At 40.2% G+C, this 22835-nt stretch overlaps 2 protein-coding genes across 2 annotated transcripts in view; one reads left to right on the top strand and one right to left on the bottom strand.

The window, feature by feature from the left end:
* Nucleotides 1–11699: 11699 nt before the first annotated feature.
* Nucleotides 11700–21740, bottom strand: LOC140202459 (uncharacterized). The gene is made up of 2 exons (XM_072267326.1): nt 20626–21740; nt 11700–14090 (listed from the first exon to the last, which is right to left on the bottom strand). Exons 1-2 carry the CDS (start codon nt 21152–21154, stop codon nt 13744–13746), a joined length of 876 nt encoding a protein of 291 aa, XP_072123427.1. The 5' UTR covers nt 21155–21740; the 3' UTR covers nt 11700–13743.
* nubpl (nucleotide binding protein-like) overlaps nt 20968–22835 on the top strand; it is a 47640-nt gene continuing 45772 nt past the window's right edge. Inside the window, exon 1 of the mRNA XM_072267313.1 lies at nt 20968–21726. Coding sequence (XP_072123414.1) covers nt 21649–21726 — 78 coding nt within the window. The 5' untranslated portion in view covers nt 20968–21648. The remainder of the gene's footprint in view (nt 21727–22835) is intronic.

Raw genomic sequence — 22835 nt, forward strand, 5'->3', positions numbered from 1 at the left:
TTTATGCTTGTCATCATTGTCTTGCTGGCAACCAAATCTTCTCCCAAGTCACAGTTTTCTTGCAGACTGCATCAGGTTCTCCTCCAGGATTTTCCTGTATTCTGCTGCATTCATTTTACCCTCTATCTTCACAAGCCTTCCAGGGCTTGCTGCAGTGAAGCATCCATAGAGCATGATGTACAGTGATTTACTGACTGCAATTTTGCTCATTCATCTGCCTGTCCTTCCTTGGTCTCACTACACACTGCATCTACTTGTCTACCAACTACCCCATCCTCAGCCCTATCACTCTGTTTGCCACCCCCTGCCAAATTAGTTTAAATCCTCCCCCATAACTGTAGCAAACCTGCCCGCAAGGATAATGGTACCCCTTGGGTTCAGGTGTAACCCATCCTTTTTGTACGGGTTATAATTTCCTCAGAAGAGATCCCAATGATCCAGAAATTGGAAACCCTACTCCCTGCACCAATTCCTCAGCCATGCATTCATTTGCCAAATTATCCTATTCTTACCCTCAGAGATTACGACCCTGGAGGTTTTGCTTTTCAGCCTCATTCCCTATGAGGACCTCCATTTTTCACCCTCTGCCTTTAGAATGCTGTGTATCCGATCCGAGGCAACCCTGACGTGGCACCTGGGAGGCACATACCATCCAGGTGTCTCCTTTATGTCCACAGAATCAGCTTCCTGCTCCTCTAATTATGCAATCCCCTATCAGTACTGTACTGCACTCCTCTTCTCCCCCAACCCCCGAACCAGAGAAACCTGGTTGCTGTGGCTTCCCCCTGGTAAGCCCTCCCCACAGTATCCAATGTGGTATACTTAATGAGTGGAACAGCCAAAGGGATACTCTGGACTGACTGCCTATTCACTTCTCCTCTCTTGTCAGTCACCTTGATATTTGCCCCTGCAGCTCCTATCTATCACCTCCTCATTTTCCTGTATAAGGCAAAGAACATCCATCTGCAGCTCCAGTTCCTTAACATGGTCTCTTCAAGAGTTGCAACTCAATGCACTTCATGCAGATATAGTTATCAGGGGGATTGGAGATCTCCCAGAGTTCCCACATCTCACACAAGGAACAGTCCACATACTCAGCACACTAGCTAACCAGCAGAGAAAAAATATACTAGAAACTTAGTTATTTAGAACCTCCACTTGTACTTGCCCAAGCTTGTTCTTGCCTAAGCCTGGACACTCTGACATTGTCCACTCACAGTGGCTACTCCACTTACACCTCCCTTCTTTTTATTGGCCCTGTGCTCATTGCAGCCTGTTGAAAAGAGCTGAAAGTATGAGAGCTCTTTTTTAACTTTATATATAATGAACCTGGATGACAGAATTGTTGGCTTTGTGGCCAAGTTTGCAAATGATACAATAATAATGGTGGGCAGGCAGTGCTGAGGAAGCAGAAATACTTGGACAGATTAGGAGAATGGGTAAAGAAGTGGCTGATGGAATACAGTATAAGGTAGGGAAATGTATGGTAATGCACTTTGGTACAAGGAATGAAATTGTAGACTTTTTTCTAAATGGAGAGCAAATTCATCTCTTTAGAACAGAGATAAGGAGGAATTTTTTTTTCCTGTGGAATTCATTGCTACAGACAATTATAGAGGCCAGGTTATTGAGTATATTTAAAGTGTAGGTTGATACCTTCTTGATTAGTAAGGGTGTCAAAGGTTATGGGTAGAATGCACGAGAAAGAGGTTGAGTGGGATAATAAATCAGCCATGATCAAACGGCCTAATTCTGCTCCTATGCCTTATGATCTAAAAGGGAAAGAAATTGGGTGATAATTATACAAAATCCTGGCTATAAAAAGTTATGGCAACTTAGCAAATATACAATATGGAAAAAATCAATGTATATTTAACAGAACATAATTTAAGAGAATAAATTAATCATTAATTTTGTACTTAAGTTTGTGATTGAAGTTGAAGAATCAAGAATTGATCAAGTTAAGGTACAGTATTTCTACTGTATTGAAGAACTGTGGGAATAATCTTTTTTTAAAATTAAAAGTGGGGCCTTGATGAATTAAAATCAGACTGAAGTATTCCTTCCATTGGAAAATCAGCATTATGAAGTTTTTTTTAAAACTTTAAAATAGATACAAATGGTTTGGTGGGATATCACCACCTGCGGAAATTATTTGGCATTAAATTCTACGAAGTCAATTCATGCAATTACGTTCAAAGGAAAAAAATAAACAAGGTTGTGGGACAATTGAGAGTAGTGCCTTGTGATTAATTACAGCATTCAGATTATGTAGTGTGTAAAATTTTATGGTTATGGAATACCTTGCCATAATATATGGAAAAAATATGGAAACAGACTGTATATTAGCTTTCAAACAGATAAATACTTGTAAAATAAAGGAAGATTATGTTAAGTAGTGAGTCAGCACAGTACCAGTAGCTCAAATGATTTTCTGTGAGGTATCACTTAATGTTTCTCTCTTTACCCTCCATCCCATTATTTGTTTCAAATATTTATCTGTTTCATGTAACCTTCTCCTAAAATGAAGTTGAACCAGTTTAGAACCTTTTAGTATTAATTTGGGAATGGCTGATGCTCTCCTCTCAGAAGTGTTGTCATCAGCACTGGTTTGTGCCTGAATAGACTACAGAAGCATTTTACTTCTTGAAGAGACAATTTTCACTCTGAGCAAGAATCACCTGTAAAGAATGGTCTCAGTAGCCTTCAGACCAATTTTGACCTGAAGAGTATAGCTGTTAGGTTAGATCATTTTAAAAAGTGTTTTTTTTCTTGTTTTCTTCTTGTTAAATCACTTGGGAGTTAAGATAACATCCTTTTCTCTGGTGTTCTTGGTTCTACAATGATAAATGAGGCCAAAATGGACTTGTTATGGCCAATGGAGTAGTTTGATAGTAGGCTGGTTATTCCATCATTTACACAGGCAGAGGTTCTGAATACCATCCCAAATGTTCCCTTTTCACTTTGAAGGGCCCTGTGTCAGAGATTCTGAGTCATTGGGGATGAAGCATGTCTTCATGGAAAGATTAAGTACAGCCCAGTGTCTTTTTCTTCATCTACTTCAAGATTCACGTTTATTCAAGATTGAAGTTTATTTGCATTGAAACGTGTTATTTGCATGAATAACCAACACACTCAAAGGTGTGCTGGGGGCATCCCACAAGTGTTGCCAGCATTCCAGTGCTAACACAGAATGCCACGATGCTCAGCAGAACAACACAAAGCACAACAAAACAGAACATAACAAGCAGCAAAATAAGCCCCTGTTCCTCCCTCCCATCCAAGTACATACACAATCATCTAACTCCAAGATAGTCTGTACTCTTCAACCTCCAGTGGTCTTGGATTCCGAAGCGGGCACGCAAATATTTGGACCTTTGACTACCCCAGAGCAATTGTAGAGATTGGCAGACCTGGGATTCTGGCTAACTTGGTAGTCTCTTCCCACTGACAGAATTAGGAATAGAATATCTGTTCCGGGAGCCTGCTGCTAAATGTAAGTAAAAAATGTGGTCTGCCCAAAACTACAAACTTTGTGCAACCAGCTCATCGATATTGGGGATGTTGACCTCAGAGACGGCGGTGATTTTGGTTCATTAACTGGCACTGACAGCATTGGTGGTATTTTTAATTTGGCCCATGATGCTTGCTTAAGAGGCTTCATCAATTAAATTTCATAAAAGGAAGGATAATCAACAATGCCTTCAGCTACAGAACCAGCAATTTTCAACTTCTTTCATTCCTTCATCAGGTAGAAGTAGACAGTGGAATTCTCTACTGAAGGGGATGTGAAGGATCAGTTATTTATTTTTTATTTTTTCAGCAATAACAGGGTGGAATGGACTCTTCCAGCCCTTTGAGCCATGCTGCCCCAGTGACCTCGCTTAACCATCACCTGATCACGGGACAATTTACAATGACCAATTAGCCTATTCAGTCAGTATATTCTAGACAGAAATACTTAGTGAATCAAGGGATATAGGGAGATTATTGCATTAAGTAGTACTGAAGTAAAAGATTTAAAAAATCTTACTAAATTCACGAGGGACTTACGTTTCTCATGATCTTACATTCTCCAGTCCAAACAAGAACAGCTAATTGCTTTACCACTTAGTACTTGTGTCACAATGGTAATTAGTTTGCTATTGGCACATGTGCCAATACAGTGAAAAGCTTTAATCTGCACCCCTTCCAGACATATCATTCCATTCTCATTTGTTGAGATAAGAACTGCTACATTCCTGAATTTGTAAATTTGGATGTATTGGTAAGGTGCCAAATTTTAAAATGTATTTTGCAAAAAAAAAAGCGAAAGAAATACAGCAGGTCAAGCAGCATGTGTGGAGGCAGAGGGATGGCTGATGTTTCAGTATGAGATCATTCAAAAGGAGCGTAAGGGGAAATAACCAATATAAAGGGCTGAGAGGGAGGGGTGAAGCAGGGGCCGGTGGGCAATATGTAGAACCAACTAAGGAGGGAGATGATGGGCAGATGGAGCACATTTGGAAAGGAGGTAATTATGAAGAGAGAAAACTAATGCAGTTGAATGTAAGGATTATTTTTTTTTAAATCATAGAAGCAATGCTTTCCATTAAAATACCTGACAAAATAATTTTCACTGTCAGTGCTGCAGTTGAAAGTTCCCACCTGCCTCAAAGGGGCAACAATTATAGTCGTGCCCAAGAAGAGCAGTGTAGTAGTGTGAGCTGCCTTAACAACTATTGTCCAGTAGCACTCACATCAACAGTGATGAAATGCTTTGGGGAGTTGTTCATGGCTAGAATCAACTCCTGCCTCAGCATGGACCTGGACCCACTACAATTTGCCTATTGCCACAATACGTCTACGGCAGATGCAACCTCAATGGCTCTTCACGTGGCCTTAGATCACCAGGACAATACAAACACCCATGTCAGAATGCTGTTCGTTGACTGCTCAGCATTTAACACCATAATTCCTACTGCCCTGATTGAAAAGCTACGGAACCTGGGCCTCTGTACCTTCCTCTGCAATTGGATCCTTGACTTCCTAATCAGAAGACCACAATCTGTGCAGATTGGTAATAACATCACTCCTGTCAACCCTGGGCATATCTCAGAAATGTGTGCCCACTGCTCTACTCTCTCTATACCCATGACTATGTGACCAGGCATAGTTCAAATGCCATCTATAAATTTGATGATGGTACAGTCATTGTTGATAGAATCTCAGATGGAAATGAGGTGACAGGAGCAAGATATACCAGTAAGTGGTGCCACAGCAATAACCTTGCTGATTGTGGACTTCAGGAAAAGTAAAACGAGGGAACACAAACCAATCCTCAGAGGGATCAGGTGGAGAATGTGAAAAATGTCAAATTCCTGAGTGAATATACCTTGGAGGATCTAGCCTGGTTGGGACCGGATTAGAACAGTGGCTGTATTTCATTAGGAACTTGAGATTTGGTTAGTCAAATAAAACACTTGAAAATTTATACAGATGTTCCATGGAGAGCATTCGGACAGACTTCATCACTGTCTGGTATGGTGTGTGTTTGGGGGGGGGGGCCACCGCACAGGAGTGAAAGCTACAGGAAGTTGTAAACTTAATCAGCTCCATCGTGGGTAGAGGCCTCCATCATATCTAAGACGTCTTCAAGGAGCGGTGCCTCAGAAAGAAGCCATCTGTTATTAAGGACCCACATTACTCAGGACATGTCCTTTTCTCATTGTTACTGCCAGGAAGGAGGTACTGAAGCTTGAAGGCACACACAATATTCTGATTGAATGAACAGGCAATTAACAAAGATTTAGAATATTTTTGTAAAATTGTGCACACTCAATTGAGGATACAGAAAATGAAAATCCTCCATAAAATATCCTAACCCAGAGAAAATCCTGTTGCATGAACTAAGTTTGGTGTTGAAGGCATTGAGTAACACAGAAATGAACTGGTTCTGAGGTAATCTTAGAAATGCAAACATAGGAATTGAATGCTTTAGTAATTATGACAAATGTATTAGAGAAAGGTAGCAAAGGGCAAAGCACAATTTATAAAAATCAACTTGAATAGATGAATGTTATTAACCCACACAAGGGGTCAATTTTATGAGTAAAATGTTGCATTATATTTAATCTACATTGCATTTCTTGCAGTTGAATTATATTCTCCATTACATTCTAGTCAGCATTATGTTCAACATTGATCAAAATTTTCCATGAAATTTACAGTGAAAGAGAAACCGATACACATTACATCTCCAACTCAGCATAAATTATTGATCATACTGCCATCTGTGGGCAACTTGCTTTTTATTAGGCACACAAGATTTTTTTTTTTTGAAGCTATTGATCAAAAGTATTGATGTCGGATAATTTAAATGAAGCAATTGAACAAAACCAGAAGAAGAAAAAGTAAAGCAAATATAAATGAAAGATGGAACAAGTGCTGTTTAGTGGAACACTTCAGTTGGACACATTATGTCCTGTGTTTTATAAATGACTAAGACTAACCCTCCTTGCCAGGTAAATAAGCAGGTTTTGTAAACTTGCGCCAATTTTCTACAAATCTTTCTATCTTGTAAATGTAGGATGTTGGAATCAGGCCACCTCCCAATTCCAGTACACGGTTTAAAAAGAGTTGGGGCCCTTTCGGAACCTTTTGGTACACTTCATTCATCGTAAGCAATTGTTTGTTGGTGAGGAAGTGTGAACTTTGAAAAGAGCTCAGGGCCTTTCAGACCTTTTTGGCAGGCTTTGATCATAACAAGCTCTTAAGCACTTCACAGGGGCAATATGAACAAGTGAGGTGTAAGCACAACAGCCATTGTGTGAGTGAGCCAGTGTCAAGCTACAACTTAAGCCTGAGAAGTTAAAGGTATAACAGCATAGGCAGGATGGTAGTTAAGGCAGTAGAGTGCTCCTCCTGTGAGATATGGGATTGCAGGGTACCCAATTGTCTGTCTCCCTGCTAACTGCATCTGCAGAATGTGCATTCAACTTCAGCTCCTGACGGATAAAGTCAAGGAATTGGATCTAGATCTAGATATACTCAGTATCATGCAGGAGGCTGAAAACCTCAGATGAGATTTTACTGAAGTGCTCACACAGAGTGCAGCCTTCAGGTAGCAGATGGGTAACCACCACAAGTAATGATAGTATTCAGTCAGTGCAAGGCTCCCTTGTGGCCATTCCCCTCAGCAACATGTAAACCCCTTTGGATACTTTGGGGGGTGGGGGGAGGAGGTGGGATGATCCATCAGGACACAGTAGCAGCAGCCAGGCTAGTGACACTGTGGCCAGCTCTGAGGCTCAGCAGAAAAGCGATAGTGATAGGAGACTCAATAGTTAGGGGGACGGACAGGAGATTCTGTGGCTGCAAAAGAGACGCCAGGATCATGTGTTGCCTCTCAGGTGCTAGGGTTCAGGATGTCTCAGAACATGCCTGCAGAAGATTCTCCAGAGGGAGGGTGAGCAATCAGATGTTATGGTGCACATTGGCACTAATGACATAGGTAGAAATGGGGAAAAGAAGTCCTACACAGTGAGTATAGGGAGTCAGAGAAGAGACGGAGGAGCAGGACCTTCAAGTTAGTCATCTCTGGATTATTCCCAGTTCCGAAATACAAAAAGCTCCGAAAACCGAAGTTTTCTTTTCACCAACAGCTGACATCACTCAGGTGTGACGTGGCAGCACTAGCAGAGGCTGCCAGACGTCAGTTGTGGCTCAGTGCTTGTACTGGTTGCACGTGCATTTGCTGTTCGCTGATATTTTGTGTTCACTGTTGACTTTGTGTTTAATTTCACTTTGAAAATGTCAAAGAGAGCTGCAGATACCCCTATAGGTAACAATGAGAAAAAGAGAAGGAAGTATCTATCATTACCAATAACACAGAAAGTGGAGTTATTGCAAAAGCTTGATCGTGGTGTGCCTGTGCGGCATCTCACTGAAGAATGTGGTGTCGGAACTACCACTGTATATGATTTAAAGAAACAGAAAGACAAGTTACTGAAGTTTTATAGTGACAGTGACGTTCTACATTTATTCCAATAAATCATTTACCATGTGTTTGATTCGGTTCGTTTGAAGCTGTATATTTTTATGTTTTATTGTATGTTTTTTTTCTTGTCATTATTCCCTAAACAATACAGTATAACAACTACTTACACAGTATTTACATTGTATTAGGTATTATAAGTATTGTAGAGATGATTTAAAGTCTATGGGAGGATGTGCGTAGGTCTGGAGTTCCGCTGGGTCCTAAAGTCCACCGCACTGATACAGGTGCATGCGTGTTTTTTGTTTTTTTTTTGGAACCAATAGGGAGAGATTCAGAAATTCGAAAGATTCTGAATTCCAAAATGCAACTGGCCCCAAGGATTGTGGACAAGGGATTGTGGACCTGTACCATGTGCGAGTCAGGGCAGGAACAGGATGATAGTACAGATGAATGAGTGGCTGAGAAACTGGTGCAGGGGTGGGGGGCAGGGATCTATTCGGAAGATGTGACAGGTACAAGAAGGGCAGGTTACACCTGAACCCAAGGGGACCAACATTCTCGCAGGCAGGTTTGCTATAACTGTTGGAGAGGGTTTGGGAACCGGACTGATAGGCTGAAGATGGGGCAGTTGCTATACAAGTCAATGCAGTGTGTAGAGATAATAGGGCAAAATTGCAATCAGTGGGATGAGTTGAAATGAAATATGGTGGCAAAAATCAAAAAGGGTGATGGGTACAGGACTGAAATGTGTTATATTTGAATGCACACAGTATATGGAATAAGGTAGATGATCTTGTAGGATAGTTAAAGGTTGTCAGGTATGGCATTGTGGGCATCACTGAGTTCTGGCTGAAAGAAGATCATAGTTGGGAGCTTAACATCCAAGTGTACATAATATATTAAAAGTACAGGCAGGTGGAGGGGGTAGGTGACTCTGTTGCTCAAAAATGAAATCAAATCATTAGAAAGAGGTGCCATAGAATGGGAAGATGTAAAATCCTTGTGGATAGAGTTAAGAGACTGCAAGGGTAAAAAGCCCCTGATGAAAGTTATATACAGACCTCTGATACAAATTACAGCAAGAGATAGAAAAGGCATGCAAAAGGGGCAATGTTACAATAGTCATAGGGATTTCAACATGCAGGTAGATTGGTGCTGGAACATGAGAGGAAATTTGTAGACTGCCTACAAGATGGCTTATGGTTGAGCTGACTAGGGGAAAGGCTATTCTGGATTGGGTTATGTATGATGAACTGGATTTGATTAGGGATCTCAAGGTAAAGGAAACCTTAGGAGGAGGTGATCATAACATGATCAAATTCACTCTGCAATTTAAGAGGAAGAAGATAAAGTCAGAAGTAACAGTATTACAGTGGAGTAGAGGGAATTGTAGAGGCATGATAGAGGAGCTGGCTAAAGTTGATTGGAGGCGGACAACAGCGGGGATGGCAGCAGAACACGAAAGGCTGGAGTTTCTGGGAGCAATTCTGAAGGCGTAGGACAGATGAATCTCAAAGATGTAGTAGTATTCTAAAGAGAGGACGAGGCAAACATGGCTGACAAGGCAAGTCAAAGACAGCATAAAAGCAAACGAGAGGGCATATATAGCAAAAATTAGTGGGAAGTTGGAGGAACGGGAAGCTTTCTAAAAACCAACAGAAGGCAACGAATAGTCATAAAGAAAGAAATAATGAAATATGAAGGTAAGCTATCTGATAGTATCAAAGATACCTAAAGTTTTCTCAGATATACTGTATAAAGAGGCAAGGGTGGATAGTCATCAGTTGGAAAATGATGTGGTGGTAGTATTGGAGGACAAAGTAATGGCAGACAAACTTAGTATTTTGCATCATTCTTCACAGAAGCAGCATGCCAGAAATCTGAGTGCCAGGGCCAGAAGTGAGAGTAGTTGCTATTATTAAGGAGAAGCTGAAAGGTCTAAAGGTACCCTGAGTTCTGAAAATGGCAGCTAAATTGATTGTCGAGGCATTAGTAATGATCCTTCACAAATCACTAGATTCTGGAATGGTTCCAGAGGACTGGAAAATTGCAAATGTCACTCCACACGTTAAGAAGGGAGGGAAGCAGAAGTAAGGAAATTGGAGGCCAGATAGTCCAACTTAAATGGTTGGGAAGATATTTGAGTCCATTATTAAAGATGAGGTTTCAGGATACTTGGAGGCACATGAGAAAATAAGCCGAAGTCAGCATGGTTTTCTCTAGGGGAAATCTTGCCAGACAAATCCGTTGGAACTCTTTGTGAAATAACAGGCAGGAGTGACAAAGGAGAGTCAATGGATGTAGTTAAATTGAATTTTCAAGGTTCCATACACAAGGCTGCTTAACAGGATAAGAACCCATGGTATTACAGTAAAGATGCTAGTATGGATAGAAGATTGGCTGACTGGCAAGAGGCAAAGAGTGGGAATAAAGGGGGCCTATTATAGTTGGCTGCTGGTGACAAATAGAGTTCCGCAAAGGCTGAATTTGGGACTACTCCTTTTCACGTTCTATCTCAATGATTTGGATGACAGAATTGATGGCTTTATGCCCAAGTCTGCAGATGATGAAGATAGGTGGAGGAGCTGATAATGTTGAGAAAACAGGGAGTCTGCAGGACTTAGATTAGGAGAATGTGCAAAGAATACAGTGTCAGGGAGTGTATGGTCACATGCTTCAGTCAAAGGAATAAAGGTGTAAACCATTTTCCAAATGGGGGAAAAAAAAAATCAGAGATGCAAAGAGACTTGGGGGTCCTCGTGCAGAATTCCCTAAAAGTTAACTTGCAGGTTGGCTTGGTGGTAAGTTAAGGCAAATGCAATGTTAGCATTCATTTTGAGAGGACTAGAATATTAAAAAATAGGATATGATGCTGAAGCTTTATAAGGTATTGATCAGGTAGCATGTGGAATATTTTGAGGAGTGTTGGGCCTTTTCTCCAAGAAAAGATGTGCTGGCATTGCAGGAGAGGTTCATAAGAACGATTCCAGGAATGAAAGGGTTCACGTATGAGGTCAATTTGGTGGCTTTGGGCCTGTACTCAATGGAGTTTAGAAAAATGAGGGGAAGTTCTCATTGAAACCTATTGAATATTTAAAGGCCAAGATAGAGTGGATGTGGAGAAGAGTTTTCCTATGCTGGGGGAGTCCAGGATCAGACGGCACAGCTTCAGAATAGAAGGATGTCCATTTAGAACAGACATGAGGAGGAATTTCTTTGCCAGGGGGTGGTGAATCTGTGGAATTCATTGCCACAGATGGCTATAAATGCCAACTCATTGAGTATAGTTAAAGCAGAGCTTGATAAGTTCTTAGTTAGTCAGGGTGTCAAAGATTCCAGAGAGAAAGCAGGAAAATGGGGTTGAGGAATATTAAAATCAGCCATAATTGAATGGCAGAGCAGACACGATGGGCCAAAATGGCCTAATTCTGTTCCTATATTTTATGGTCTCACAATGTGGCAAGTACTTTCTGTGCTCCAGTGAAACCAGTCAGAATAAATTATGCAAAAGGAAGACAGAAGTAAAGAAACACCACCACAAAGGAACATTACTAGTTATAATTAACAGGAGATCTTGATATTTGCATTTTGAGTGCAACAAAAAGTTTACAAGGCATTCTTTGCCTCTACTAAGGTCAAGATCAAATACTACCAAAAAATATCTTTTTCTTCCATTTTTTTTTAAACCAGCAAGTGAACCTTTGACTTTTTTTTCCATGGTCCCTACATTCTGAATATTGACAGAGTTCACACTGTGAAACCAAATCTCAATATTAATATTTTATTTTACTTAAGTAACAGTTAATTCTACAATATAAAATTATAAAAATACTTGAAGGTGAAAGAGAATGGATTCTTTTCCCATTGGAAATAGATCTATTTACAATTCATGGATAAATCATCCAATTTAGTTGTTTAAAACACAAATGCACTTTGTACCCCAACCTATTCAAAGACACCCCCCTCCCAAATTACAACTGGCTAGCAGTGAAAATTCATACTCCAGATCCCTTCCATTAATCTTTATCTTAAGTGGACACAATAGTAGCTTCAAGTTTCCACTAAAAATTAAAATTCTTCAGTGGCAAACAGTTAATCCTCCATTTCTATGGCTAAACAGATCTTTCTTCAGTTTACATTTTCTGTAATTTAACAGTTCTTCCAAGTTATAAAAAGGAGACCAACTAAAAGTACCAAATATGAAATTCAGTAACTAAAAAGTGATGTCACACAACTTTAAATTGAACTTCTATTAACATATGCTTTTTAGTACCTACCAGTATTAAACATTAATATGTGTCTGCCAAGAGAAAGCACACAATGACAACTAAGGTTCAGTATGCAAGCAGAAACACTGTCATTTCAACCAACACCAATAACCAATTAACTTACCATTTTTCAGCATCTTTATCTAGTTACATTCATTGCAAGTTAAAAGATAATTAACTAACTCACCTTTGTTGACAACTGAAGATTAACTGAGCCATTTTACAATAACTGTATGCAAAGTCACCATTTGCCAATCACATTTAAAGGCTCATAGGATTCTAATTAGGAATAACTTAATTTGGAAAGAACAGCTTAGCTGTAAAACTGAAAACAAAAGCAAGGAACAAAGTTGTTCAGAAGAAATGCATGTATGTCCAGTGTGCATTCCAAGCAATTGTATTCACTTACTTGGGTAAATGGTTTCAATATTTTACCCCAAATTCTTGGGAGTTATGAACTCCTTGCCAAGAGCAACATTAGCTTGATTTAATTTCATCCTGGTCAATGTGGAAATAAATACATCATAAATCAAATACACACCAAAAGCAAATACCGCAATGTTAGTAGTACTCAATTTCCTACATCACCTAAAAAAGTTGACTTCAATGTTTAAAAATTTAAAAATCACTTTTTAAAGAAATAGAAGCAAATACTTATTGTCCTGTTGGGAACAGAAGATTGACTTCTTCATTGAGATGACAATAGTAAACACCGTAGTTGAGCACCTGCCTCAGCACAGAAAAGGGGAAAAGGTCTCCTTAAAGCCATATAAACCTTACTGGAATGTCAGCAAATCAGACAATATTTGAATAAATGAGAAAAAAAAACACACTCAGTTGCAGTTCATGCTATTAGGACAAAGTTCTGCCAAGGAACAATATATCTCTCAATATGGAGTACTGCCCTTTAATATAGCACTGTAGGATTTCCATTTACTGAAGCATTGCTAACTGCACATGTGGTGAAATAATCATTACTCAAAAACAACTGAATGAAAGATCTGTAATGCAACAGCAAACCTAGTAGTGCTTTGGAATAAAAGGGAACAAAATGAGAACAGGATAGTGGATGATGCAAAATATTCTTCTACATATAGTTTGAAAGATCACATTGTGTTAATTTGATGTTCACTGTATTGCCATCACTTAGAACAATAGTTAAAAGTACCTAAATAGTGTGCCTGTTTAAGTCCTATGCAAACCTTAACATGAAACGTGATGACTCTGCCTGCTAGAATTATTTTCTCCTGACATTATATTGGTTGAAATGTGAATTCAATCCTTGCACTGAATTTAAACCCCTTGAAAGAATGGTTCAAAGTTGAGCTATCAATAACTTTTCCAAAGAAATGGATTTGTTATTCAACATGCAAACTCTGAAGAATTAAAAAATATTGTTGTGAACCTGTATTCAGTCACATTGGAAAACATACTGTATACAAAATAAGAATATGTAACAAAGACACAACTTTGCTTAAAAAAAAATTGAAGGGTAGCCTAAAATACTTTCCTTTCAGTTATTTCACTTTCAGTAGCTGTAGATGTGGAAGGAAAGTCCGCCATATTATGGCCCATCATCTGTCCTAGCATGAATAGAACGCGAGCTTCATGCTCTCTATCACTTTGCCTCATCCTCTCCTCCATTTCCATGCGGAGCTGCTCAAGACGAGCAAACCGTTCCTCTGATGCCTCCATGTAACGGAGAAATTTTTCATCTGCAGCTTCACTGTAGCGAATGAACTTCTCCATCATCCCATCCATTATGTCCTCCAGTGAATGCTTCTTGGCTTTCTTCGGCTGAGGTGCAAATGGTAGAGATGAATGCATACGCCGAACACGGGGAGCTGAAAACAAAAGCACAACATATTTGAAATGTGCCTTACCTAAGCAAAAGAATGATGGCAAACCGAAAAATAATTAAATCATAGGAAACCACGGATTTCCAGACATAATAGTAGTGGTGGACACATCCACCAAATATTATGTAGTTCTTATCCATAGTTGGTGTGAACTATCAAAACAATATTTTAATAATGCAGTCAAAATTAAGGCTTGTTGGTTTATTTATATTTTTCATTTTTACATTACTAAACAGTTCTCATAAGCTTTGATTATCAGATACACAAAAATAATTCAAAGGTCTCTGATATCAAGAAGCAGGTCCTAAGGGTCTGCTATTCAAAGGCTTCACAGGGCTGTAAAGACCTAACATTCAGGATAATCTTCCCTGAAGGCAAGTGGGCTTGTGCAATCAAAACACCATGGGAAAATGCCTGATTAAGCATGAACCAGCCTATTAGCAAGAAGACATATTCATTCTCTAATCACTGTCACGAACCAGCAAATTTCAATCTTTCTCTTCACTAACCAACTCAACTCATTCGTTGCTTAAAGTCAGCTTAGAACGAAGATGAGAGTGCAGCACAGGAACAGGCCCTTCTCACTTTTAGAACAAATATTCAGGAAATCACACAGTTGTATCCAGCCTCAGTACATCTGCCATGGAATCATTCATCTATAGCCCCTAGTCTTGAAAATTACAATGTGGTGGCATGCTAGTCTCCCACAGTCTACGCTTACACTCATTTTCAAACTCTGCCATGTTTTACTACTTTCCAACTCTGATATCCTTCATTTAGTAATTTCAAGATGTCTTTTTCTGGGCTTTTCATTATACCTGAATTTAATTGCTCCAACATTCATGCAATGCTTATATCCTTCAAAATGCTCTACAAATGCTACTCCTTTAACCAATATTTTTGCTCTAAATTTCATTGGAGCTAGTGACAATAAGATCAACATGTGCTCTTATTTCTTATTTGATTACAGCAACATCAAAGCACCTGAGATTCAAGTTCATTTATTTATCACAAGTACATTGAAACATACGGCGAAATACATCCTTTGCATTAATAACCAACAGAATCCAAGGATGTGCTGGGGCAGCTCACAAGTGTCACCAGGCATTCTGGCGGTGAAGTTTTATAATGAAATTTCTGTACTCAAGTTAGCTGTCAACAAGGTACTTCGCAGTTCAAAAATTAAGAATGACACTAATTTTGAAGAAGGCAAGAGAAACAAAAACTTCAAAAGAGAGGATTCCAGGTTTGTTCCTACTCGAGTGTCATTGTGGGTACCAGTGTCTGAATCTCTTAGTTTCTGATAAAGTAAGTTTGGCAAGACCGTGCTGTAAGCATTTGGTCTGGAATTAAGACCCCATTGCAAATAAGTTTCTCTATTCCTTCCTTACTGAACACTCCTCACTTAAATTTTCTCCCCATCGTGACACATAAGATTAGTTTGTTTTTGTCTGGGATCTGTGTCGGGTGAATGGAGGTCCTCCTTTGTCACACCAAACACCCAAGCTTGCAGGTTAGTGGCATAAACTCTGATCACTGTCACATGCTGTTTTCACTGGGAATGCATCAAAAGACATTCAGTTCTTCAACAGGAGTTGTTAATTCAGCAAAGAAGCTCTTTATTGATGGTGAAGCCCACTTCATGAATGTAGCATTTTCTTCAGGCTTACTCCTACTTCCACTCCTCACTGAATTCTTAGAGCTAATTATTTATTGCCTAACAGAGCAGCCAGACCCCTTAAATTAAGAAAATAACACTGTCAACTAGAAATGTCTGACTAGAAATAAATGAGTGAGGTGATTTTTCAACTAAAAGGTGAAGCCTCAGAAACAAAAGGTGTTCCAGCAGAAGTGATAAAGCTTACAGTTAGAAAGTACAGTCACTACATCTGAGAAGAGGTGAACATGTCAGGGGAACACAGACACTACAATCACAACCATCCTCAAGAGAGGAGTCAAATCTCACTGTGATGACCACTGGCAGGAGAGCTGTTCAATAACCTATTGGATTCTGGAAGCACACCAAAACATGACTTTTGCTGCACAACAACTTCGAGATATATAGGAAACAGTGCCAATGACTGTGACCTTTCTGAACCTTACTAAAACCTTCCAATACAGTAAATAGAAGACTATGAAGCACCCTCAAATTTGGCTTCCCACAGAAATTTATCTCCAACTTTTCTTCATGGCGGTATAAATGTCTTGATTTCAACCAATAATGCTAAAACAGGCCCAATCTCAGCACCACCACTCTTATAAGATCACCTCATTACTGTCACTCCCCCCACCCCAAATATTTTTTCCCTGTATGTTATCATCAACATGCTTTCAGCTGGAATGCAACTATTCAACACTACAATAGGATATTTAACCTGTGTCACTCCCCAGTCACCCCACCATCAGTCCTGTAGTTGCAGCTTGGGTCTATGCACACTGGAAGATTAATCCCCAAGACATTATTGACTAGTTCAATGAAGCCAAGAGGTTGGCCATACATCAATATCCATGATACAGGCATATTCTACCAAACTGCCAACACTACACAACAGCACCTTCCAGACCAAAAAAAAACCAATGACAAAACAATGAAAAATGTAGTAGCACCTCTCAATGAAGTCAAACATCAATGATGAAACTCACCATGACTTCCATTGTCCACAATAACTTCAGCTGTCTAACAAAAATCATATCTGAAGATCAAGACCTTATAATCAACACAAAACCATGGTCTACCAGCAGTGATCTCTATCCTCCTATGTTTGACATACAGCACCTCAAAGCATTGAAAAGACTTAACCAACACTGTCTTCACTAAATTCTCCATGATCAGTATCCTTCACTAAATCTAGCATGATCAGTATCCTTCCTCAGAGCAACATCTACAACACCGAGAACTCAGTCTGTTCTGTTTGATAAGGCACATTGTTTGCATGGCCAATACCAGATTCCAAAACAAATATTCTACTATGGGCTGTCAAGGAGATTATTAGACACACAAAGTAATAGATTCAAAAATATTCCCAACATTCTTATTCAAATACAAAATCTGAACAAATTCCTGAGAATCCCTGACACACAACTACGAGAGGTGAAGTATTCAGGAATCTGTTAGAACCTCAACCAATACAACGGGAGCCTATCAAAAACAGCAGGAGCAGCACTCTGGTTCACCAACTACCACCCTGTCCATTTGTGGCAGAATCTCAAGGTCTTAAATGGCCATAAATAACTGGAATCATTTTTAATCTTGAGGGACTGCCTAAGAATAAAAGTATTAATCATGCTCAAACTGTTGAATGGAATATCAAAAAGTAGGCAGCAAGCTCGCAGCAGTTATACCAGTTCTGAAAATACTTCAAGATTTATAGGAGCTGCACCCAATAGGTTAACAAAGAGTTACCCCCATTGCATTCTTGACTTGTGCCTTGCAGATGTTGGAAAGGCTCATGTCTCCATTTTTGTGATGAATTGCTAGTGGTACACTGAGTAATATCAGTTAACATCCTTACTTTTGATCCAAGATTAGTTCTACAAAGAAGTTAAGAGCAGTCACTTAGCTCATTGTATTTTTTTTCTTATGCTGTAATTGCAATAACAACTTATCATGCAAATTGGTTACCTTACTGCAACTTTACATGTTTACTACATACCCCCATAAATACAGTTCCAGCAGTCAACAGTACAGACACAAGCACCGTCGCAGGAAAGCAGCATCCATCATCAGAGGCACCCACCACACTGGACATGCTCTCTTCTCACTGCTGCCATCAGAAAGGTGGTACAGGATCCTTAGGATTCACACCACCAGGTTCAGGAACAGTTATTGACTCTCAATCATTGGATCTTGAACCAAAGGGGATAGCTTCACTTGCCCCATCATTGAAATGTACCCACAACTTATGGACTCACTTTCAAGGACTCTTCATCTCATGTTGTTGATATTTATTGGTTATGCATTTATTATTTCCTTCTTTTTGTATTTATAGTTTGTTGTATTTTGTACACTGGTTGAACACCCAAATTGGTTCAATCTTTCATTGATTCTATTATGGTTATTATTTTATTATGGATTTATTGAGTATACTGACAAGAAAATGAATCTTGGGTTGTATATGGTGACATATGTACTTGGATAATAAATTTAATTGAACTTTATATTCACTTACCTCCAGGAGATATAGGTGTGAAACATCAGAAATAAAATTTATCAGAATTACATCACTAGTATCAGTTCACCAGTTGATCCTGGAGTGTAAAAATACAGTGGTAATCTTCACAAAATATACTATGGTAATATGATGAAAAGACTAAAATGTTCTGAATTATTGCAAGTATTTTATGTAATCTAGTTGTCCTTGCTGAACAAATTAACTTTGAATGGTTTTTTTGATTCTTGTGTTGTTGGCAGCTTTATGCAGTGGAACTATCAAGAATAGGAGTTACCAGCTAAGATTACCAGAGCTTCCAACAATGAAAACTGCACAGGCCCCTCAGTTGCTTCAAATAGTTGAGGGGAAGAAAAATAAAATGAGTTCCTTGAAAAAAAAAGGACCCACTTATGCAACATGGGTATACAATGCCTACAAATTTGCACAAGATATCCATGTGTACACAATATATAGACTGGTATTAGAATCAAAGGACAATGGGATAAGAATTTTTTGACATTCTACCAGCTTTTTGTTTAGAAGGTGTCAGAAATCTGATATATAAAAGAAGAAAATGCTGGAAACACTCAGCCATTTCCGAAATGAGATGCTGGCAGAGTTTCAGACCGTTTTCTTTTTCACAGTAGTGACCCCACTGCAACATCATAATACTTTTTTCTAATGATTGCAGGGAGTTTTGCCAACACCAGTCAGGATTCTATTCTGCACTTCTATAACTGAATAAGGTTACTAAAAATTCCGTTACCTTTAAACAAACTGAGATAAACAATGATTTCAAGGAAGATTCTTACTTATTTACCTCAGATTATCCTTTCAGCTACTTTAATGGGCTCAAACTCAGAATGTAATTGTTTCTCATACCTCAGATCCCTGATCCACTAGGAACAGGCTTTTCTCTACTCTGGAGTGCTTGAATGCCTCCACTGGCAAGTCATTGGCTGGGATGTGTTTAGATGGCTGCAGCAAATGTTTCACACAGAACTCTTCAATAATGAAGCATATCTGTATGCAATGAAATATGTTCAATATTCAGTTTGGGTTGATAAGTAGCGGGAACACTCATACTACCAACATACCACGCAACGGCTATTCCTAACAAAAGAATAAATCCAACCACAAACCTTGTCATTCAGCAACATCACTAATATTACAACTTCATCAATATTCTTACATACAGTGCATTGACGAGAAAATTGGACTACCGTTTAAGTAATTAACCCACAAAAACACAGCCTCGCTCACCAAAATCTTTCCAACATAAACAAGATCCAAGACAAGCTTGTATCATGATATTCTTCATTACGAGTTAAAACTCCAGAAAATGTAAAATATCATCCAAGTAAAAATGAAATACCAGTGAATGGCACCCGTTCCAAAAATATCCGTGCACTCCGGCGCCAATACGTACAATCAATCCAAAAGGTGCAACGTAATTATTCTGGATTATGTTTGTCAACACTGCCCAACCACGTTATCTCTCCCCAAAAAAAACGCACGGAAAATTAACACGACAGTTATCCTACAAATCACAAATATTTAGTTAAGAAACAGTTATTTGTTCATAGCCAATAATTCAGAAATGGAAAATTCTTACCTAACAAGTTTGTGGAAGCGATTGCAGAGGTTCCCCGCCCCATCAAGAACAAGAGGAAAACAAATGTGTATTTGTCTTGCCTGCACACATGAATAATATGCCAGAATTCAGCACACTAGATAGGGGGACACCTGTACTAAAAGAGACCTTTATTTTTTAAAACCATGGAACATGGTCCATAATTTGAAATTTAAACTTGATTGGAGCGGTTTCTGAGAAGCGCTTAACATTTGATTGGACTCAACACAAGTGATTACTTAAGCTAAACGTTATTTACTCCTGAAAAACAATTCATAGTTAAATATGCCTCAAAATCATCTTGTTGTCATAGGCACAGGCACACTAAAAAGTCTACCAAGAATGAAAACGAACGTGTGACTAACGAATTAGAATACACGCAGACAAAAGAACCCGTCAAAAGTACTGTTTGGCGAAGAATTACGGACATCAAGTTGTATTTGCAAACGTTAATTTGTGCGTCGAGAGTTCATAAATTTTAAAAATTGAGAAATTGGGGATTGAGGCGTAGTTAACATAACAAGCTCAAGTTAATTTAGTGACTCAGATAAAAGCATGTGTTGGGGGATCAAGTTTATTACAACCTCCATTATCGTTAGAAGTCTTCCTCTGCTTTCTAAATAGTTACTGAACTGTAACTTATTCGACAGGTAACGATTAGGACATTTCTACTTCCACACGCTGCACCAGTTTTAAACTAACATTTGCACTTTCTAAAAGAGGAAATTACACTTACTACAGAAAGCGCTGGTAGAGGGCTGAGGCTCAAATTGCCGGTTACTGGTCTCTCCCATCGAATGATCGGGCTCCTCCGAGGAACAATGGCCATTGTGGCATTCCACTCTTTGACTTATATCAGAATGCGGACTGTTTTGCTCCTCTTTAATATCCTGCGACTCGCCGGGTGTCGCGATCGCGTCAATGACTACGGGTCGTTCATTGGCAACCCGGGTGCCGAGCACCGCGTCCAGCTGTTCGTAGAAGCGGCAAATCTTCCTGCCACTGGCGCTGCAGCCCCGCCTGATGCTGTCCTTGGCCAGTGTGTACTTCCTCTTCAGCCCCTTGATGCGGATGCGGCACTGCTCCGGGGTGCGGATGTAACCCTGGTCCAGCAACTGCGACGAGATGAACTTAAAAACATGGCTGTTCCTGAGCTGCTCGTCCAGCGCCGTCTGTACATTCTCCTCGCTCCAGACGGCGATCAGCGCCAGGGTCTCCGCGTCCGACCACAGGGCACCGCGCTCCGACCTCACTTCTGACATCATTGGAAACCAATCGCCCGGCGCCCGGACACCTCCTGCACCGCAGCACAAGCACGGCAGCCAACCGACCGCTCCAGCGCGGGCCCGGTCCCCATCAACAAAAGAGCCGGGAGGAACGCCACCAACTCTCTCCCATCCCTCCCCCAGAAAAAGGTTCAGAGCAACGGTTCACACCAAAGGCCCCTTCAAATTTGCCCCCTCTGAGAACCATGGGTAGATGCTGGCGTCATCCCGACTTCCGGCCGTTGTCAAGCACCTGAGCGAACGCTGTGTTTAGATGGTTTAATAGCCGCGCTCTTGATGTTGTGGGGACGAATAGGTGACTGGTTCGTGAGGCTAAAACGTGATGCCAGCGTTTAGACCCTTCCGTTATCGGTTAAGGCCAAAGCGAGATATTGAGGCCTCTGGTGCAGCTTCTGTTGTTCGGACGGTCGCCTGGTGGTGACGCAGAAGGAGTGGCGGATGTGCGCGTGGGACAGTCGGTGGCCGGCGGTTGGATGGCGCAGCTGTGCGGAGCCGGGTGGCGTCACCTCGGGCCAAGCGTGGCCATGGCAGCCCGGGCGGCGCGCTTCTGGGTGGGTGTCCGTCTCGTCTCCTCCCGTCCCCGTCCCCCGTAAACGACCCTCTGTATTTCAGTGGGAAACCCTTGCCCTTTGCTTTGAGTCACTTGTGTTATATGACTGCCTCAACCCCGGTTACAATTTTAATTGATTGGGTGGGCTCCCTCAATGGATGCTTTTGTTCGACTGTTGGTTGTGGATTTTAATTGGTGTGATTCTGTGTAGTCGGTTTCAGATAACAAGAACCTCTCAGATTATTAACTTGCGCGATAAGCTCCAGTAACTTCTCTTACTTCGTCCAGCCACTTCCTCTTTGCCTACATTTTTTGACGATGCTCACACCATTGCATCTCCAATCCTAATACTATTTGACCTTGCCAAAGCCCGAATGGCTTCAGCATTTACTGCCGGCCTGCATGACGCCTTCAAAATATTACAGATTTTATTGGCACGCCATGATCTCGGGATCTAGTTGGCTCAATGTTGATTGCCTTTGGTTGGTTCCCGTCATTGTCCATGTCGTGCTAAGCCATGAGCTTCATTGAATGCCAGCTGTCTGAGGCTCTTCAGGTTATTGCATGAATTTAGACGAATGAGTTGGTCCAAAACAATGTAGTAGTTAGATGCTCATCTTTGGGCATACAGCATGTTCCACTGGAGTCACCAGTGAGCTCAGTACAGTAGCATTGATGAAGTTACTGACAACAGCAACCCCAATGCATTAAATGGAAATGCCAGTCCTTGGGGAAAGTTTTGCTTATTCTGTTCTGGTTTCAGTACATCTAGGTGTTTTGCTTTAACATATGAAATACAAGCACTTAAACCCATTCTGTAGTTCAAGAACAAGTATGATCCGATTTTAACTTCAACTGTACCTTCCAACCTACCCCTGTACTGCTTCACCTCATCTCCCACCACACACACATTTATCAGTAATTTATCTAACTCTGTTACAAATATTCAAGTTTATTTTTCCATTCCTTGATGAAGAAGAAAGTTCAAAAGAGTTATAGCCCTCTGAAGGAAAAATTATTACCTCATCTTTGTCATGATTGAGTGACCAATTGTAGTTCTAAATTCTACCAAAAACAAAATCATCCTCTCCATATCCAATCTGTTAAGAC

The sequence above is a fragment of the Mobula birostris genome, chromosome 1, assembly GCF_030028105.1.
Source record: "Mobula birostris isolate sMobBir1 chromosome 1, sMobBir1.hap1, whole genome shotgun sequence".
Lineage (NCBI taxonomy): Eukaryota > Metazoa > Chordata > Chondrichthyes > Myliobatiformes > Myliobatidae > Mobula > Mobula birostris.